Consider the following 20,826-nt stretch of genomic DNA (forward strand, 5'->3'; position numbering starts at 1 on the left):
AAAAAATAATTGTGTAAAACAAAAGATCCTGGTCGAAAGTTGCCCTCAATATGGTCCAGTTAACCTTTTCAACTAGTAATCTTTATTAAGGGTTTTACCAGCTAACTTGAAAGGATACCGTTTCACAAAATCGCCGTCTCTTTTAGTATACTCAAACTTAAATACAATTGCTGCCTACTAGAGTTTTTTTATATTCGAAACATTAATAGTAAACATTTTTATGCATAATACTAGCTTCTGCCGGCGGTCACCCACGTCCCGTGGAAATTACGATACAAAGTAGCCTATAAGCTTTATTAGGCCATACTGTCTGGCAGGATAATTATGAAGTTAAGAAAATGAAATCTGTCTTCTATTTGCTGCTTCTTTAAGAAATACTTACGAAATATCCTGTTTGACATTTGAGTGGGTGGGATGATTAAAGTGTGTCCCGAAGCGAAATAAAGGCTTTATGACAACTTGGGGATATAGCTCAGTGGTAGAGCATTCGACTGCAGATCGAGAGGTCCCCGGTTCGAACCCGGGTGTCCCCTCACTATTTTTTATTGGTACGAAACTGTTGTTTATCTGTATAGGACAGATTGAGAACTTGGACGCTGAATAGATATTAAAAGAAAGGAAGTCTTGTGAAGGTACATAAACTTTAGGCTTTAAGAATGCGTTTGCCGTGGTTGGTGAGTTTGGATTAATCAAACAAAATACTGAGGATTTGTTTGTAGCGTTCAAGCATTCTTTCCCTATCCAATTCTTTTAAACAGACGCAGAACATTTTTTTCTTTTTCCTCTAAAAGAATTTGATAGGCGAAGATATTGGTTTAAACCATACTCAAACGCACCTTTACATGACTCACCTTTATAAGGCCATTACATAATCTCCAATCAATAATTAAGTAGGTATTAAAATATTTAATAATATTCTGAAGAAGATCATATTAATTTTAAACCGAATTACTTTTCGTGACTAACATAATATTAAACCGTTTAAGCAGAAGGCACCTTGGTAAAAAATCATTAGTAGATAATAGTTAGTGTTTATAAACATAAAAAGAAGTCATTAATTAACTAGACACGACTTTAACTCTAGTATTTGAAATATTTAGGTACATTTTAATAATATACCTAACTTTAGATACTTCGGTAGCGATTCTAAAGTTTTTGAGCACTAATTCATTTAAAATTAAATTATAATTTTTTTAATATTAGGTGATCTTATTGTAGTCTGAAACAAATAATTTTTATATTTTTAATGATTTTCTCATTGCAGCTGGCATCGCAAATAGCAGTCAAAAAGATTTGCAACTTACCTACAAACAATATTTTAAGAATTTGGGTGTGTCTATCATCTTTAATAATTCTGATATTAAAAGATTATTTTATTGCTTTGCCTTATCTTATGGAGCAAATCGTACATACTTCTGCATAATGCGTTTTCTTCAATTAAACAAAAAGGAAAATCTGTAGAACTTTAATATTTTGCTCTAGTGCAGATGTTCTATGTCACACATTTCAAACTTGGACACTACTGAGCGCCACTGAATTTATGCACACAAAGACAATGTGCATCAATGTACATTTACGCACACAGGTGTGGCGGATCCACCTTCATGAAATAAAACAACTATAACTACAATGAAGGGAGCACTTTTTGCTTATATTACTTAACACATAAATAGAGATGTCTCATCAATCAAAGGTTAATGAATATGTTTTTGTAATTGCTCTCTACGACGTTAATGCGTGAAATACATTCCGTAGTACATTTGTACTTGGTATGTAGGCAGATTGTATCCGGTCACGAATAGGTTAGTAAATTGATGATATTAGCTTCCTGTATTAAAAAAATACTATAGGGAAGCGAAAATATTTACTCGAATATGTACTATACGTATGCTCCTAGGAATGCATTGTAGAGGTAATGTGCGTTTTCCAGTCCTTTCCGTTGACTATATGCAATTTTTCCATATTATTCTTCTCTCTGGTTTTTTTTTGCACAGGCGGTATCTATTATAATGCGGTTTTTAGGTATGGTTAGAGAAACGTGCAGTTTGAATTCAGTTACTATACTATACGTCACCTACCTAGTATACTTAAATTCTGTTTTATGAAAAGAGGCAATAATGGAAATATAAGCGGATTTTGGGATGATTATGGAGTTTAGTTTATATTATTTAACATCTTGAGTGCCGTTAATTAGAGAACAATAGCAAATCCATTGTGTCTCGCGTAGATCTGCCCACCGGCATGCAAGGGATTAAGGGTGATCGAAAGTACGATATAATTGCCTTCAGTTTTATTCGGAGACTTGCATCATTTTACTTTACCCGAACCATTTTCAGTTGTAAAATCACCTATTGGTGGACGGCAAGTATACGGGTGGGTATGATTATAGTTAAATAGTGCAACTTACAACAGGCTGATTTAACATCACTAAAAATAAATATCGCGATAAATATTTTTATTTTAATTGGTCTATTCATAAATATTACGGTCATTGATGATCTATAATAGCCATAATAATTTGATATTTTACAAAAAGTTTATTGAGAAAAATTACATATTAGAATAACTACCTACTTAATAGAAACATTAAATATATGATGCAGAATAATATCGATTATTTTTAAATCGTTATTAACTCATCTTCGATTTTACAACTCTTCTGTCAACATTATCGATTTTTTATTCGATTCTACATCAAATATCGTAATTCGATTTCCGTGTACGTAATGATCCCACGGTTTAATTAACAGCTCTCGATGGGATCAATTAATGATTTTTTATCGATCATTCGGTTCATGATCGGTTGTTTATGATGATGTCGTGAACTTCTGAAGGCTTTGAGTCTAAACGGAACTAGGTAGTATATAAAAGATGGGTGTTTCGATTTTGGAATCACTTTGATTGATATTGGTTGGGGTTGGCAGTTCAACAGAGTCAGGCGGCAGTTCAGAGATTAAATTGACTTAATTTTATAGAAGCTTCGTTCAGACTTCATGGTTTTGCAAAAAAAAAGTTTAGTAGAAATTGTTCCAGAGAAAGTAAAAAAAATGATTAGGCTGCTTTGAAACCAAACTGACAAGAAATGAAATGTAACCGTCTCTGCATATCACGCATATATCGTCATGTATCATCAATGAACTGCGTAACGTTCGCTCACATTCGGTGGCTGACAGTCAGTTTGGTTTTAACGCAGCTATATAATATCTAGTCGTAATGCGTATTCTAATAAATTTCGTTCTTATAAAAGCTTTATGAACGAATCTTCAAAGCGGCGCGTTTCATCCAAACATGATGATTAATTAAGAGGCCTACAAATTGGTAAATGGGTTGCTCATAAGACTATATCCTTTCTTGATCAAAGTTTTATTTTATTGTAGGTAATTTAAGGCCTAGATGCTATCCTTTTATCCATGAATGACAGATGTGGAATTAAATAACTGTTGAGATACACTTCTGAAAAGAGATAGGTACCTAAAACGACTCATTAAACCATCGCTTGAGTAAATCGAAGACTTAAATCACATAGATTTCATCAGAAGGTAGCATAGGGCCATAGTCTTGGTGACATTCATATACTGTGTCAAGCCAAGCATGTAAAGCTATGGGTTCTACTCGTGATATCACATCGTTTGTCAAAAAATCGTAAATACCAATGTGGACTACTTACTCATGCACGCAAGTTTACAAGGCTCTTGGCTATCATTTCAAAATCAGGTCCTGACAAAGATGCCGAAATCCCTTATAAGCCCAGTTTCTAAGTCATTCTAAAAGATAAGTTTGCTATATCATCAAATAATCTAACTTAAAACCTTGACAGTAAACGTGATGATCCATAGAAATTTATTTAATAAGCAATAAAAGTAGAACGATGAGCACTAACCCTTATCTGATTCAGATTACAAGTTAAGATATTTATTCGCGAAATGAGCTCGCAATAGAACCTGGCCTGGTTTTGTTTTTAATGTGAATTACCATCATTATGGTAAAAAGATGACCGCTTTTGATTATCTAGTCAAAATATTTGAAAGATATTTCCTGATTGCAATAAACGTTCAGTTCAATCAAACCTTGCTGAATATTCCACGTGGATGCCTGTTAGGCATTTTATGTCCTTGACTCATCAAGTAATTTTGACGGTTTTTAGATTATGGTGAAGACGTTGTTGCATAAGTTTAAGGGCGGATTGCAACATGTAACTGTACATAATTAATTCTACACCTAACGATAATTATAGCCAAACCATAACCAGGCGTCAAATCACCGGTTAGATAAATTGGTGGCAATTTGACCCTAGTTTTAACTGTTTCAAGATTATCATACATTAAATTGATGAAATATTTTCCATTACCCTTGGGCTTACTCATCCGCAAACAGCATAAACCAACCGTAGTTGATCCAAACATGTCTAAATTATGTGGTTACCATGAGACTCCCAAATTAAATTACCTACAGAGTAACGGAATAAAATTTAAATTTGACTAATCCTCCATGATTATAAGCGACGTTAGCTATAAATAATCTAATTGGCTCTCTCAATGAGATCAGTTCATAGACAGATTACAAAATCGTGAACACACGGTGTATCTGATAAAAACTAATGAAGTATATGATATTGTTCATTTGCCAAATTGATATGGTTCAGACCTTCGGAATGGCCTACTTTTGAATGGAGATGCAGACCAATTTGTTGTGATCACGATAATTATGTGATTGCAAAATTATGCGTCAATAGTTAGGTACAGTAACTAGATTTTGCTCAAACTTTAGCACTTCTTAATAGCTGAATCAATACATACAGAATATTTTCCGATAGATAGTCATCGTCCTCTTGCCCTTATCCCAATTTTATTTGGGGTGGCGCAGTATGTTTCTTCTTCCATACTCTATTACGTGTAGAGGTACACACAGACACGTATAGTAAAATACTTGAGAAAAAATAAAAACAGGCTTGGGAATTATGGCCTGTAGGAATTGCTACTCTTCCTATGTGGTTAATCCAGCACTGGACTATAGACTTAAGTTTCTTGTCGTAGTTTTCAAAATTATAGCAATGATTATGGTACTTAGCAAAACCTATATTAAAAGTGTAAGCGATGCATGACTTGCAATGTTCACGAAAAATTTTACCAGTAAAAACAAGAGTACCTACCCATCTAAGCATACAGCGCTATTTATTTTAAAAACATTGTAACTAACAAGTATCATAGCAAAGTAAACATTTGAACAGCGCTTGCGCAGAGTTCAGAGCTTAGGAAGCTCGTTAAGTTTGTAGTTGAGACCACATGCAATAGATGGCGCTGTAACCAAAAATAACAATTCATTCTACTATTATTGACCTTTCTTTTAGTATTTTGAAGACGGTTGAGTGAAGACGGTTTCCAGATTTTTGTAAAAAAATACTATGGTAAAGTTACGAAAGCTTTATTTAGAAGTGTAAGGTGAAAATGACTGAGTTAGTTAGTTCTAGTCCTAGAGATCAAAGTCCCGCAAGCGGATAAATAGTAACCACTCTCTGTACTACTGTAAGAAATCTCAGAAACTTGTGTCTGCTTAGTTTTATGTGTAGGTAATGACTTTATTAAATTATGAAATCGGAAATCCATATCATCAAATGTTAGGAAAAATATGCAATGTTAATTCCGCGAGACAATAAATCGACGTTTGAATGCAGGATGTTGGACTACTCTCATGCACATGACTGATCACATGCACATGTACAGTACAAAATAAAATTAACAAACCCGCATACATACACACACGGGCTAAGAAATATATTACCCTCCTTTGCACTGCGCAGTAAAAAAGGGGCGTTCTTCATTGGTTTTGCATTCAGGAGTTTCAGGGGTCAGCTCGGCTCTGTTCTTTCTTTATATATTTTTTTAAATAATTACTTACCGCTTGTTGGGTAAATACGATAGCGCTCATATTCGTTGTTCGTAATGGCAGTCAGTTTTACAGTTAGAGTATTTATCACATAACTATCTGGTTACCATAGTTCCACTCGCATCCCGAAGAACGGACTCCGCTGAACCAACATACAGCCCTTCTCGATAAGTGAGCTAGCACAGAAAGTGTGCTTCAAATCGGTACAGTGCGTTCAAACTCATCAGCTTTATAATAGTTTTATTATTAGTGTATATTGTTTTCCTTGTCATAAGACAAACCAGCAAACTCTTCTATAGCCTTTTTCCCGCTTCTCGCTGTGTATTAGCGGCGTGAGAGAGTGTTTAGACTCTTACCGTCGTACCACAAAAACTTTTAAACGCCAGTTTACGACTTGTCTAAAAAAAGTCAGATTATGACGATGAAATAAGGTCCATTGTGCAGCCACAATTTTTTTAGACAAGTTTTTGACACATGTTTAAGTTTCTGTAGTAAGACCATTTCTGACCAAAATCCATCGTGTTCCTTCGTAGGCCTATTATGTACCAGGGCCGTTGTAACCCTTTCGAACAATCCAGCAGTCTCAGGACTCTTCTATAGCCTGTACTATATAAAGATCCATTTAAAACTGATTGCGAGTGATACCATAATATTCCGGCTTGCTTTACCACTCTCGAACGGAAAAGGAGTGCACCCAAACATAGGCATGATGATTCGTCGCCTAGACTAGGACTAGTTTTTTTATCCAGATGTTACAAACAGATTGCGACTTGTAAGGCTAGGATGATGCCTAATTTGTACCTCTTTTATTCAATTGATTTATTATTACAAGGTTCGAGGTAATTTAGATATTTGTGGAACGCTTTAGCATCCAGTTTTTATATGTACCTATACGTAGGTCTTGCAAGATTATGAATGAAGAATGATTTCAGTATCAATTTTCTGAATACATACATATCTTGATGCCTAATGTCTATAGACTTCTAAAATGATTCTATGTATAAGGTTATTAGTTTTGTTTCCAATATTGTATTAGGTATTGTTTTCAAGTTTCAATTAATGATTATCAAAATTGCAGCGAGTTAAATAACTTGTTTTTTTTTGACAAGGTGTCTGGTAAGAAAATATTTGTTGATTTTACAGAACTATTTTTTGTATTAAAAAAATTAACATTTCTTTTAATTTGCTTTTAGGGTAGTTATGTGTACCTACAAAGGTAATAAAATGAAAGTTTTGTTGTTTTTTTGCATTAAGTCGTATATTCGTTGCTTCATTTCATATTTACAGTTCTTAAATACTAAATGTAACTTTTTTTTTGTACATTTTCCATCTTACACTATACTGTCCTTGCTTTGCTGATAAAAACTTACTTAACTAACATTTTTAACAGGAAGAAATTTAATTTCACAGAAATAAAGAGTTTTATACAAAGGTTTGAGATCACAATCAAGAGAAAAAGAGACAGTATTACTCTATATGAACAAAAATAATAACAATATTATTAATAATTATCATCACAAGTATCGGTTCACAGCAAAATAATCGTTATTTATACATCACATACCAGTGAATGATGGCGGAGGGTAGTTCGATATTAATAATAATAAAAGAGAGCGAAAAATGAATAATAATAAATACGATGTTCAATAACAAAGGTAACGAAAATTGTTTCAACGACTGTGCAAATCAAAACATACTTTTTTAAGATTTTTACACAATTTCACAAATATAAAAAATCACATTGATTTTTATAAAAAATCAACGTAATTCCATTCCTATCTGATGATCACACTTCATTTCTCAGACAATTTTGTTAAATTCCTGTTCTATATTTGCACAGCCATGACCTCCATACATCACCACGAGCTTATCCATCTTAGTACTGGTAACCAGTTTGGGAGTTGAAGTTTCCTGAGCCAGATCCTCTGCCTCCAGCGTTGGGAGCGAGGTACTGGCGAGAAGCAGCGCCTCCGAAGCCACCAGCTCCGGCACCACCACGACCAGCGCCGGCTCCACCAAATCCGGATCCAGCACCACCAAATCCGGATCCAGCGCCACCACGGCCGGCTCCAGCACCTCCGAAGCCGGATCCGGCACCACCAGCACCAGCGCCTCCGAAGCCACCAGCTCCAGCACCAGAGTATCCACCAGCAGGACCAGATCCGTAGCCGTTGCCGCCCGCGCCTGCGCCTTCACCGCGGTAGGTACCTGGAATGAGGAGCAGATTTGGGTTGAGTCATACTCATTCGTTTTCAAGAGAGGTTTACTTTGGGGGCATTTTTGGTTTTCTTCCAAAAAGATAAATGTGTGAAATGTATGTACTATGATTTTGAAGACAGGAGGCATTAACTTGGACATAAACAAAAGTCAGTTTCTTCCCAAAACACTTCATTAGTTCGTCTCAAACCACCTAAAGATGAACTTAGATGATATCATTTACAACATTATCAAAGTAAGTAATGAATGCTCTCGATATATCAGCATCAGCATCTAGACGAAGTAATTTATGTGCAATCTGTCGTTCTCAGGGCATTTCACGCATCGGGTCACTAGTCTAATGACTAACAGATTGGCTGCCAACATTGACCAACATCCCAACATTGCCGCCAAAGAGAATAAATGACCTACAATGTTGGACGGCAAAGTTGGTAATGGGTTGGCACAAATATTGGTGATTTGTAAAGGGCAAGACAGGTTAATGGTATATTAACCTGCTTGCTACATATTAATAAAATATTTGGTCTACTGTGTGAATAGAGCAAGTGCAATTTTTTTTAGGTAATAAAAGAAAAAAATATTAAGGTAAGTTGGTTTAAAGACTGCAGAAGAAATTACTGAAATTCTACGATGCAATAAACCACATGAAAAATATGTGATTCTGAGATTTCTGCAATAATATAGATTCCTTATTGCGATTGGGTTTCCCTGCAGGTAGATCAAACAACAATTTAGTACCAATTTCAAACAACTAAGTGGTATATTACAATAATTTCATCTCTGAACAAACAAAAGATGATTAAAACGTTGTAGTTTTTAAAATGGCGTTTCGTAATTTTGTAACAAGTGGGCCATATAATTTGTGTTCATTTTCAATTACGAAATAATTTAGTAATTTCGATCACGCACGTTATATTTCTGTATTGTTTGTTCTGGAGGCCATAAAGTGAGCGTCGCGTGTTATCATAATTATTGTTGAAGCGTTTATTTAAATTGTTGATGTTTTCCATTGTCATTGTAAATTAGTAGCCTAGAGAGGTGAAGGCATTTGTCGTTATTATTGAAATGTGTGCCGTTAGTTTTACGTTTATGAGATGTGTTGTACATATTTACATTTAAGTAAACTTTTCTGCTACACGATAATTTAATGTTGTTTGTAAGCTATCTGCTGAAGTGATCATTTTTATTATTATTTGCAAAAATATATTACTGATCTAAATCTTGATACTTTACTGTCACTGCAATATTTTAATATTGAAGTAAAAATGATACCGAACCCTAACAGCACTTAGGTACTTTATGAAGCTAGCCTACTCACCCGCGTATTTCATGGCCACACTCGACTCATCGAAAGCTCCAAGGCTAGCAATGAGTACTGTCGTTAACGTTCCCTCGATTATTTAAATTGTATCGAGTTATTTAGAATGCGAGGATGACCGCACTACATGCCATGCTCGTTCTAGGTTAAATGGAACTTTACTTAATGATGGAAACACCTGAGACTTTGAATATGAGTAGCTTTGATCGATCTGGAATGTGCTTTAGGTTTCGTGGAAGGATTTTATTTAGTGCAGGATTTATAGAGAACAACTACTCCATTTTGGTTTTCATTACCTCTTGGATGGCGGTTTCAGATATGAGCACGTTCATGAAAGTGATCACCTGCTATCACAAACAGTCATACATTTTAGGTATAACATACATAGATGTAAGAAAATCCATAGGAGTATCAATGAGTCTGGAAAACTAATAACCATTCTAAGTTAATTCAATCCAAATTCAAAACTAGTGTATCACATACTAGACACACACAAAACCAGTTAATTCAAAATCCCCAATTAAAATTACATTACCATGATGTAATTATCGGGCCATCTCAGAAATCGCATTAACTTTATAATCAGTACCCATCTCTCTTGTAACAAGCTCATCATTGACCCCTTACGTAACTATCTCAGTAACTAGACTACTAATCTGTCTGTCTGTTTGACAAGTTGCGAAAATGTAGTCACCACCTTTTTATACGCATTCTCTTTGCGTAAATGTAATGTCAAAACTTAGATTAGAAAAGCATTAGAGAGGTCAAAGGTAAGCGATTATGGTCACATTCGATGGGAGGAATGTCTATGAGTTCGGTTTGTGTGGTAAATCTGGATTCGTCTTGCTTTTAAGTATGGAATGTTCTTTTAGGTAGATGGAAATGGAATGATGTACTGCAACTTAATGATTGTGATACTGGGATAGTTTTTGGTCTTAGTGATTAAGTATGATGAGAAACTGTACAACAATTTCAAATGTGATCTTTAACTTATAAAAGATGGTAATAATGTAAGGGAAGCTATATGCAAGATGATTAATATCGATATATGGCCAGTAAACATTATTGCTAATCTAATAACTAAAGCTTCTTAATTAAATCATTACAAAGCTCCTGATAACAATCCAACACATTAAGAAAATCTTCACGCTTTAAACGATGTTAGATCTCAAATCCAGTTTCCCAACACGTAGTAAATTTTAAGGCAATTAATATAGCGCGAAATATCTTAACATCTCATGTTCCCACATTTTGTAACTATGAGAATGTTGAACAAAGCACCATAAATGCTACATACATGTAAAGTTCTAAGAAAATTCTTTATACGTTTTGATATGATGATAATATTAATATTTGTGACTTTAGACCCCCTTTGTTGGTAGTGGGAGAAAAAGTGCTACAAATGTGTGTTATTTCTCACTACGGCATGGATTGAATTCTTGATCTATTGTTGTAGGCAAAACATTTTTAAAACATAGGTCACTACAATCGATAGATATATCTATGAAAATACTAAGGATAGCTGGTTTTGGTGATCTCACATTTAAAGGATCCATTCAATGTCTTGCTCAGAATAAACAAAACCCTTTTGTAGAAGGAAGGAGGAAGCTCCAAGCAATGCTAATATTCTAAACTTTACTTTCATTTCAAGCAATCTAACTTAAAGATCCCACAACACTTTCGCTAAACTTAGCCAAAGTTACAAAATGTAAAGCTCGGTGCACATCGGTGGTGCAACGCGTCATTATCTAGATGAAGCCTTTATTACTGTAGCAGGAGTCATTAATATTCGCGATTACCACCCATCTAGTAAATGCACTCATTATAATGCGCTTGCTTAGTAATTTTGGTAATGCAACCGCTTGACATGGATTTTTGTTTGATGTTTGTTAATCATGCTAATCATCATTATGCTAAATACTTAAAATCAGTACTGACTGCTCCCCGCAATTACATCCCTGTCCCTAAGAAACCACATTAACATTATTTCATCTATCTCTCTACCTTTTAGATCGATTGGTGTAACTATTTAACCGAGAAAGCATATTGAACACAATTTCCAAATTACAATTCTATATTAGGATTGTTGAAACATTTACCTTAACATCCACAAGGATACCTACTATCTTTAAGTGTCTTTCAAAACCAGAAAATACAAAACAATAAATTCTATCAACAGTTCACGGATTCTGAGTGTCATTCTCAGCATTGAATAGACAGAGTGCACATGACTGACCTTTTCGTTTATCTATAGTCTGGATCATGTGCACCACGCCTAACAGTGAGTGGTGCGGTCACGGCGTGACCCAGTGTAAGAGTAGCTTTAGTATCGTCCTATATTGTTGGGAAATTGGTCATTCTGGGATTGTCGTGTGCTTAACGGCTTTTAGTTGGTCTTAAATGATTTGTTTGTCTGTTATCTAATATTTTTTTTAAACATTAACCATATAATTTTTAACTATATCTTCATTAAAAGTGCTGTCCAAAATATGTACCCTTTCTCTCAGAATCGTATATGCTTCTATTTCAAGATCGATAAAAACCAAAGCCTTAATATCGATATTCTTAATATTGCCATCGAAAAAACTTAAGAGCACAGGACGACGCTAATGGCTTTTGACATTGTTGAGAAATCGGTAATTCTACGAAGAAACCTAGTGTGAATCAGGTTAATTGAAGCAAGATTGTAGCCTAACCTTTGAGTACTACATTATGTAGGGTGAGACATTAATATAGTCCTGCAGTGTTGAGAAATTGGTCATTTTGTGAAGGCAGGTGTGAATTACAATGATTTGATGGTAATGCGTTGAGTGGCACGATTTATGGATTATTTGTATTGGGTTGGGCAATTTTCTAAGTCTCGTGTTCTAGAAGATAATAGTTAAACTTTATGAACACAATTTTTTGATAATTTAGCTTGTTACATTTCTGATGTGCTTTTTTTAACAACACAGAGAAAGAAAGATGAAGTTGCTGACAATGAATACGAATACATACCTAACATACAACAATACTAAAACAATGACGTAAGCTAATCTAAAATACTAAAACAGAATCAAATACCGTCAAAGCGTCGAAGTATTCACAAACACATTAATCTAGACAAGCCCAATCATCGCATCTAGATAAAACGGCTAATGATATTGTAGGCGCTATCGGATTTATCTCCGCGTTTAGTTATCAATAACTAGTCATGTAAGATAGGCTTATTGTTGTTATGGTGAATTTTGGTTTTGGAATTTGTAAAATCAATTGTTTTTGTTGACTGGTTAGTAAGCTTAGTGAGGATGACAATTCTTTCACTCATCCAAAACTAAAGTTTTTTTCTTCAGAAATCTTGATAGACGGAACTGAGCGAGATAAAAGAGATCCAAGTGAAAATATGAATTGATGAATTTCTAAGTTTCAGAAGACAAAGAGAGAAAGCTAAATATGAGAACCTTAGTTGAAGAATATTTTTATCAAATAGAAAAACAATGAAAGTAATCAATTATATTTGCCACATTACTCGTATAATTAAAATTTACAAAGACTCAATATGTGGTATATCTAACAAAATCTGTCATTAATCTTAAAGCCCTCAATTACGATCGACCAATTTCCGTCTTAAAATATTACACACTGTAAATTTATTAATGCTTACACAAGATCGATGATGATGCTTCGGTGACCAGATTAAGTATCAATGCTAGTGCATGATCGATTTGCTTTCAAACGACTGCTCGATCGCTCGTTAAACATCGATAAAGGATGACAAGAGATGACGACAAAGCTGAACAAATGAAGTTATGCACTGATGCAATGAATCAGACTACTTCTGTAGATGCCCTAACTATCACTTGAAAACTACAAACAATAGAATGTTTCGTTATAAGATCGAGTTTATCTCTAATAGGTAAAACACGCCTAACACCAATTACAGCAACATTCACACGCTGAGGTAATACATGTGAATCGTAATTCCATATTTCTCTCAAATTCGTAATAACCAAAGATTTACTACCGAATAAATGAAAACTCCCATTAATATTTATTGAACTGACCATTTCAATAAAGTATGCAATGTGGGATAGCCAAGAATCCTCATTTCGCAAGCCAATGAAGATCTGACTTCAAATAAGGATTTACACTTTGTGACTGCGTTTTAACCTAATAATTTACATTTTAAATACTATTTATGGGCAATCAAAGGCAAATAGTTTGTTTTAATTAGTGAATCTGCCTTTAATTTGTAGGATCTTGACTCCGCAGGACCGACAAGGTTGCTACTTTATGTAATGGTAATTTAGATTGTTTTAAAAATACGAATGAGGAGCGTTTTTTTATTCACCAATTTGGCCATGAAAATCATCCTTTTTAACGAATTTTTAAAGTTTCAATTTTCAAATACTAAATACCATTAATCTAAGTAAGCTTTAGCAGTATTCTCAGTGGCATTACAAACGAAACATTCTCAGAATTAATTCTCACCCAGACCCCTAATCTCTTACAAGCTCGCCCATTTATTACAACCATAATCCGTTGATCTGCAATGTTCACCCAGAATAGCTGTGAAATCAATTAAAATCCGACTTATGCAGTGCCTTACTTTACTTCGCTAGATCACGACGCATGATGCAACGATCCCACGTCATTTTGTAACTCATCAGTACTAACTCCGGGAACAGATTATAGAGTAACTAAAACTTCACTCCCTACAATTCTTACTTCTCTCACACACACATCTACATCTAACTGTAACAAGCTTTCTTCGGTCGAATTAACCTGTGTGGGACCTGTACGTGATTTTGTTCGCGTATTCGTGGTGTATGTATGTATGTGTGCAGGGCGTTCTATGAAGAGATTGCTGCTTGAGTAATCTCCGATTCAAGTTACTGAGGTAATGTTAGGGCTTGACAAGATTAAGTGCATGTCTAGTGATTCTGTTTTGTTTGTAAATTGTAATGTATATATAAATGGGAGGCTTTCTTATATAAGGGCTCGGATTAGTATAGTTTGTAACTTTGATAATGTTTAGAAAAAATTTAATTATGCATATTTATGGGAAATTATTTCTTCGAAAGTTGGCAGTACCTATGCTTTAACAAAATATATTATTGTTTAGGATAGTATATATTTGTATTGTATATATAGCTTTTATTTTATTGGTAGCGATAATATTATAACTTTATTGTGATGTTTTATTGCGCCTCAGAATTGAATATCTCAATAATTTATTATTATTTATTAATATAAATGTCAACATTTAATGTTCAATAAACTACTGTTGTAGTTCACTTGCTACTTTAACTACTCTACGAGTATGTCACAGTTGGTTTAGTTTAAGAGCATCTAAGTTATAAAGATAATGGTCAAAGTTTTTATCTAGAGCAATTTAATAATGTCAATTTAATGATCATACTAGCAACAAGGTTAAACGAATATCCGCAGATTTAAGTTCCTCGATCACTTATGCGATTAGTGGTTACTTTTTTTTCTATAAACCACAGATTCATTATAAAATTAGATGTACAATCATCATTGTTACTAATGATTATAATTCTGTTGAATCCTTTAACCGTTTTTTGACCAGTGTCCGAATGTTTTGTACCACTGGGGTTATTAAACGCTATTAGAATGACTTTGCGGTTACCGCATTTTTTTCTGGTTAATTCAATAAAAATTAACACCGTTTTTATTGCGAGCAGATTAGCGTAAAAAGTATTAACTCATTTTTAAATTAAATTATCTATTATTCTGTTATGTCAACAGTTTTTGTGGTCAAGCTATAAATAATGAAGACGATAAGAAGTCTATTCTGCATTTATGGATTAAGAGCTTGATTTTATGAAGTGCGCATTAAGATTATTTCTTAGAACTTGAAGCTTTTAAACACGTGATATAAGTACTTAGTTATTGATTTTCATCAACTTGAATAGTGTAGTAAAATTGTATCACTTACCATCGTCAACGATGCCAGCGGCCTCATCACGGGCGTTCTGCTCCAGAGATTTCAGGATCTCTTCGGGGATGGGGGGAGGAGTGGGAAGGTGGGCACCACGGGGCTGGAATCCGTTCTCGTCAGCGGTGTACTGGATGCTGTAGTCCTGGCCATCGTCTCCCTTGTAGGCGAAGCTTCCTTGAGACTGAACTCCGTTGGTGGCAACACCTTGAGCGTCAGCGCGGATACCGTTTGAGGTCTCGAAGTCATAAGCGAATCCTTCAGCAGTAACTTCGTTGTTCAGCTTGAGGATTTGAGCGTTGGCGTCAGCGGAGTTTCCACCGCGGGCACCACCGTACGCTCCACCAGCGGGGGCGTTGTATGCGTTGCCAGAGTACTGGGGACCGGCTCCGCCACCGAAGCCTGATCCGGCGCCACCATAACCTCCGGCTCCTCCAGCGCCGCCAGCTCCGCCACGTCCGGCTCCACCGAAGCCGCCAGCTCCACCGGCACCGAAGCCACCCGCGCCTCCGGCTTTACCGAAGCCGGGAGCACCGGCAGCGCCGAAGCCAGGGCCGAAGCCACCAGCGCCAGCGTTTCCTCTGGGAGGGAGGTATTTGTTGTCAAGGCGGTCTGCTAAGCAGACTCCGAGGACAGCGGCTACCACGAGCTGTAAAAAGAAAAACAATTAGTATTCATAATATTTTTTATGGCATAATGTAACTAGAGTACTTAAGGGATACTGAAACTTCATGAGTTGAAGTATGTCAAAATTCAGAGTGAGATGAAAAAAAAGTTTAACATTCAACCCTGCCCTGATTCATTTTAACCCAGATTACTTGACCACAAATGGCCATTCCTCATTGAAATTCAAATCAATGATGAGCATGTTTTAATTATAGACATTTTGTCTAATTGCACTGCTCAGTTTATGTGTATGTTCGTAATTTATACTTCGAAATGTCGATTTGATGTTGCGAATGATAGACGAACTCGTAAACCGCGAATGAAGGGGATATCAAGTGCCTTTAATTTTTTTTCTACGTGATTTTATGTTAACAGCACTATGCAATGGGTACAAGGACTTTTTGAAACTGAGTAGAGTTGCAGTATTGGATTTTTTTGGAATTGGAAGAAAATTTTAAATGCAGAGGGATGGATATTCACAAAGCTATGAAGCTTTCAGTTATTAAAAGTTATGAAAGCTCATGAAGGAAAATAGTTAAAAAAAAAAGAACAAAAATTATTAATGAGGTTAATTAAAGGGCTTTACAGGATTATAAAAATAGTCTGATTATATAAGTTAGAATTCCAGACAGAAAAACAAAAGGAAAATTATTGAATTCATGATTTCTTTCAATGTCAAAGTTTTCATGAAAAAAGTTAAACTTTCAGTGGGAAAACAAAAGGGCTAGATCTTATTAAAGGGCTTTTAGAACTATGGAACTGTAACACTATTTTATAAGTCCCAGTAGAAATATAAAAATTCTGACTGAAACGTCACCCGTGCGTCTAACCCTTAAACGCCCAACCCGTCACACCGATCCCGATAAACAAAGCCGACTTACCAATTTCATTATTATATATTTATATTATTATAAAATATCTAAGGAAGACGACTGGCTTGTTGAGCGATGGTTCTGTGACTGTGATGTGCACCAAGCGCACGAACCAATATATACCTCTCAAGTACAGTGAGAATTTATTCTGAAAATTATATCAGGGCCGCTGTAGCTACGAAAGAAGGTTGATCTTCCTTTACTAAGAGAATGTTATCGAGAGATATCGTTTTTTTTTTGTTATTATTATTTTTTTGTTTGTTTGAACATCCGCGTTGTAAGCGAAGGGTTGAATTTTTATGGGATTTGTCGTTGGTGTGTTGTGGTAGGTCAGGTGTTGGAGAATGCATTTGTTTATCGATAAGATAGTGCAACGGTTTTGCCCTATGTTTAAAAGAATTGAGCGCTTTTAGAACACTTTAAATGAGATGTGACCCTGTGACCTATAGATGTAGAATTCAAAATGTAGATACGATTTGAACTATATTTCAATTTAAAGGATAACTTTGTTAGACCCATTTTTAAACTGTAGGTATATCCTTTGACTTATAGGGAGGTAGGTAAGTAAGTTTGATGATTCGAGCAATAGCAAAAACTTAAAGCTATTAGAACGAAATAAAGCGACAATTGCTTCTGTAATGATTGCTAAACGTTACTTTATTTTATGGACGTTGACACTATTACATCCAGTAAACTATAGAAGCTACGGTTTCTATTGTTTTGTTTATTGAAAGATTAATTTTATTGATGTGTGTAGCTAGACAAAGCAACTTCACCTTATTGCAAAATTATGGTAAAATGTAATGAAATAATGTTGTTTCCTATCCTTAATTATAAAGGTAAAATGATTGAGTGAAATCTGAAGTGACTGGAATAATATTTCTTGTATTATGATGTAAGATAGAGAAGTATATAAGAAGATACGCTACGACCCTTAATTGAGATAGTGCATTGGGGCTGATGATGATGATTCTATGTACGTATAAAAAAGGATGTATTGCCCTTTTGTTAAATAAGTGTACCTAGGTCAAACGAGTGTTTATTTCTTAGCTCAGAATACTATACAATAATATGTAATGTAAGTAAACGAGTACATACAAGATGTATGTAAGTAAGCCTACTCATCGCATTAAGTCCTATCACCAAGGTTGTAGTTTAAAAAAATAATGTAACTTGCGTGTGTAACTTACGTGCTACTTACTTAATAAAATTAACTGTGGGAGTCTTAACTCCTCAATTCCCAGACTGCCTTGCTCCATACGCGTCCTAGGTTCGGTTTTTGGGGCGGACCGAAATGGCTTTTAAAACTTGCTAAGCAGCCCTTTGGCGGTGTTACATCCACATGCCTAATAGAGCACTAATTATAAACTGCATATATTTGAAATTACTCAACTATTAAAATAATAATTGACTAGGTAAACGCATCCACATTTTATCTATGCACTATACACATAATAAACTTGGAATCGAACCCAGAATACACATTAGACATTAGCGCTTTTAACCATTGAACCAACACAGCATCACTTTTGACTATCTTTGTATGCAGTTCAGACTAAGTTATTAGTTTGTCTAATTGCATTTACAAACATAACTTAGGCTCACTTAGTAAAATATGGCGACTATTAAGTTAAGCCTCTACCCCATCACGTTTTTGTTTCAATCTTACTAAATATCGTGAAGTCGTGGTGGCCCAGTGGTTGAAGCACCTACTTTTAAAGTATAAGTATGTAGCTTTGATTCCAGGTCAAGCAGGTAGCAAGTTAATTTTTCTATATTATAGGAAGTTACTATGTTTTATCCAAGTGTATCTTGGAAATTAATGATTGAAAAATGTTCCCGCGAAAACCTGAAATGACTGAAACTTCTAATGCGACTAGAGCAAGCGTGGTGATTAACGCTCATTTCTGCTCTATATGAAAAGACGTTGGTGCCCTGTAGTTGGAAAATAAAAGACTGTTAATTCTTCTCATTAACACAGGTTTCTAAACCTAGCTAGGAGAGCAGTGCTTACACCCACACGTTAGGGAAATATGTAGTACTGATTTTGTTAAACTGTATTCATAATGTGTACCACTATCCTTTGTTTTGAGTAAATCATCATCCTCCGAGCCTTTTTCTCAAGCACGTTGGTCGTTTGTTGAAAAAGGCTTTGTTTTGAGTAAATAAATAAATAAAATAACGACTAAATAATACACATATAAGGAGATGTCGCAATTTTGCCTAAAGCTACCTTCGGCAGTTAATAAGGTTAGGATTAAGTTTAAGTTACTCCTAACGGCTAGTTACCGAAAAATTAATGTTCAATCTGCTGTCAAGTTAATTGATTGGTGCCTGCAGGTCTGGGTTGAACTTAGCTCATCATGTTCAAGTAATTGATTCTTAATTGAAAATATTTATGTTCTTGTTTAGGACTCATTGAGGATTTAAATTGAAGGCTGATTTGGCAAAGAACGATGTTTTTTAACCTTCGATAGGGCAAGAAATCTAGGTATTTCTGAGACTTTTCATCTCTTATGAGTTTTTTTTTATATTATTGTATTAAGTTATTAGAAAGTATTTTTAAATACAGCATCCATTAATTATCTAAATGAAAGAAAGTCGTCCTGATTCAAGATTTCCATTCTTATTTTATATTTATATCAATAACCAGATGTCTATTATATCCTTGAAAGTCATGCCGAAGGTAAAAAAGCGACCCCAAAGACATAATTATCGAAGATGTTACCGTATTCACGTCATTTTGAGGTCTTGGACCACAGAGGTCGCCCTTCAAACTTAAATAGCTACCTCTTCATTACTTCAACTTCTATAATACATGGTGTCTGTGGATTTAAACACAACAGTAAAATATAAGAAAATCATATAATACCTACTGCTTCTGCCATCGCTTACACTCTTGTTCCATGTGAAAATACCTACTTCATGCATCCAATTTTTACTGTCGGACAAGTATAAAGATCCTGAGATTTCAAGTAAACAAGCTAATGTTTAGATATACATTTCCGGTTGACCCAAAAGGCTAATATGCTAGAAATAGCTCTAAGTTCACAATTACAATGCAATGTATTAAACCTGTCTGCCATGCACACGTGAATCACCAAATTATGATTCATTGTAATTTAACTATGCGTCTAAAGATATCAGTGTCATAATTGATTATCTCTACATACCATACTCATTAAAAAAACATATTTATATCAGACATCTACCATATTCCTTAGTTTATACTTGTACATACTATTGTATAACAAATAAACTTTTCAGCTTTATTATTTTGCATAGATTTTGTAACAATATTGTTTCAGAGAAAGATTTGGTAAAAAATATATACAAACATCCGAATTAGGACTTCCTCCTTTTCGGGAAATCGATGAGAAAAATATACGTGTAACTTTCATAATTTTTCAGGAAACAAATGAAATAATATGACAGAACACATGTTCTATGCACATAATTTTTTAATGATTGATGATTTTCCAACACATTAGAACTTCATGCTCGATTGAAATTAATTAAACTATCGCTGTACATGCAAATGACGGTAATTAGCGTGGTCATTAGCATAATTAAGCAGTTAAATCAAATTAGTAGCGCTTTGAAGTAACGCGTCAAATGGTGATGAACCTTAGAGCAAGTTGCATGTAGGATAGTTTTTTGTTCTAGAAATATAGTTAGTGCAGTTTAATTGGGTCAGTGTTGTGGGTTAATAACATTCTGTATGAGTAATAAATAATAGGACATTTGGTTCTGCACCTAATCTCTCTAGCCATGTTAGATTCCCACCTGACCATGAAAGTGGGGAACCCATACCTTGAGTGCTCTTGTGACTACGCATACATAGGTACGCCTGTGTAGTGTGCACTTTACTTGGAAAACGGCCGCCTTTTTCCCTAGCTGCTGCCTACACAGAGCCGATTTTTTAAATA

The 20,826-nt window shown here is 34.9% G+C and overlaps 1 protein-coding gene and 1 non-coding gene across 2 annotated transcripts; one reads left to right on the forward strand and one right to left on the reverse strand.

Moving 5' to 3' along the window:
- The first annotated feature begins 461 nt into the window (after positions 1–461).
- Positions 462–533, forward strand: Trnac-gca (transfer RNA cysteine (anticodon GCA)). The gene has a single exon. It is a non-coding gene; the product is annotated as a tRNA-Cys (tRNA).
- Positions 534–7,496: 6,963 nt separating this feature from the next.
- On the reverse strand, positions 7,497–17,002 carry LOC110376224 (pupal cuticle protein 36). The gene is made up of 3 exons (XM_021334632.3): positions 16,907–17,002; positions 15,360–16,008; positions 7,497–8,091 (listed from the first exon to the last, which is right to left on the reverse strand). Exons 1-3 carry the CDS (start codon positions 16,913–16,915, stop codon positions 7,760–7,762), a joined length of 990 nt encoding a protein of 329 aa, XP_021190307.2. The 5' UTR covers positions 16,916–17,002; the 3' UTR covers positions 7,497–7,759.
- Between the last annotated feature and the right edge of the window lie 3,824 nt (positions 17,003–20,826).

This window comes from Helicoverpa armigera, chromosome 15 (assembly GCF_030705265.1).
Source record: "Helicoverpa armigera isolate CAAS_96S chromosome 15, ASM3070526v1, whole genome shotgun sequence".
Classification (NCBI taxonomy): domain Eukaryota; kingdom Metazoa; phylum Arthropoda; class Insecta; order Lepidoptera; family Noctuidae; genus Helicoverpa; species Helicoverpa armigera.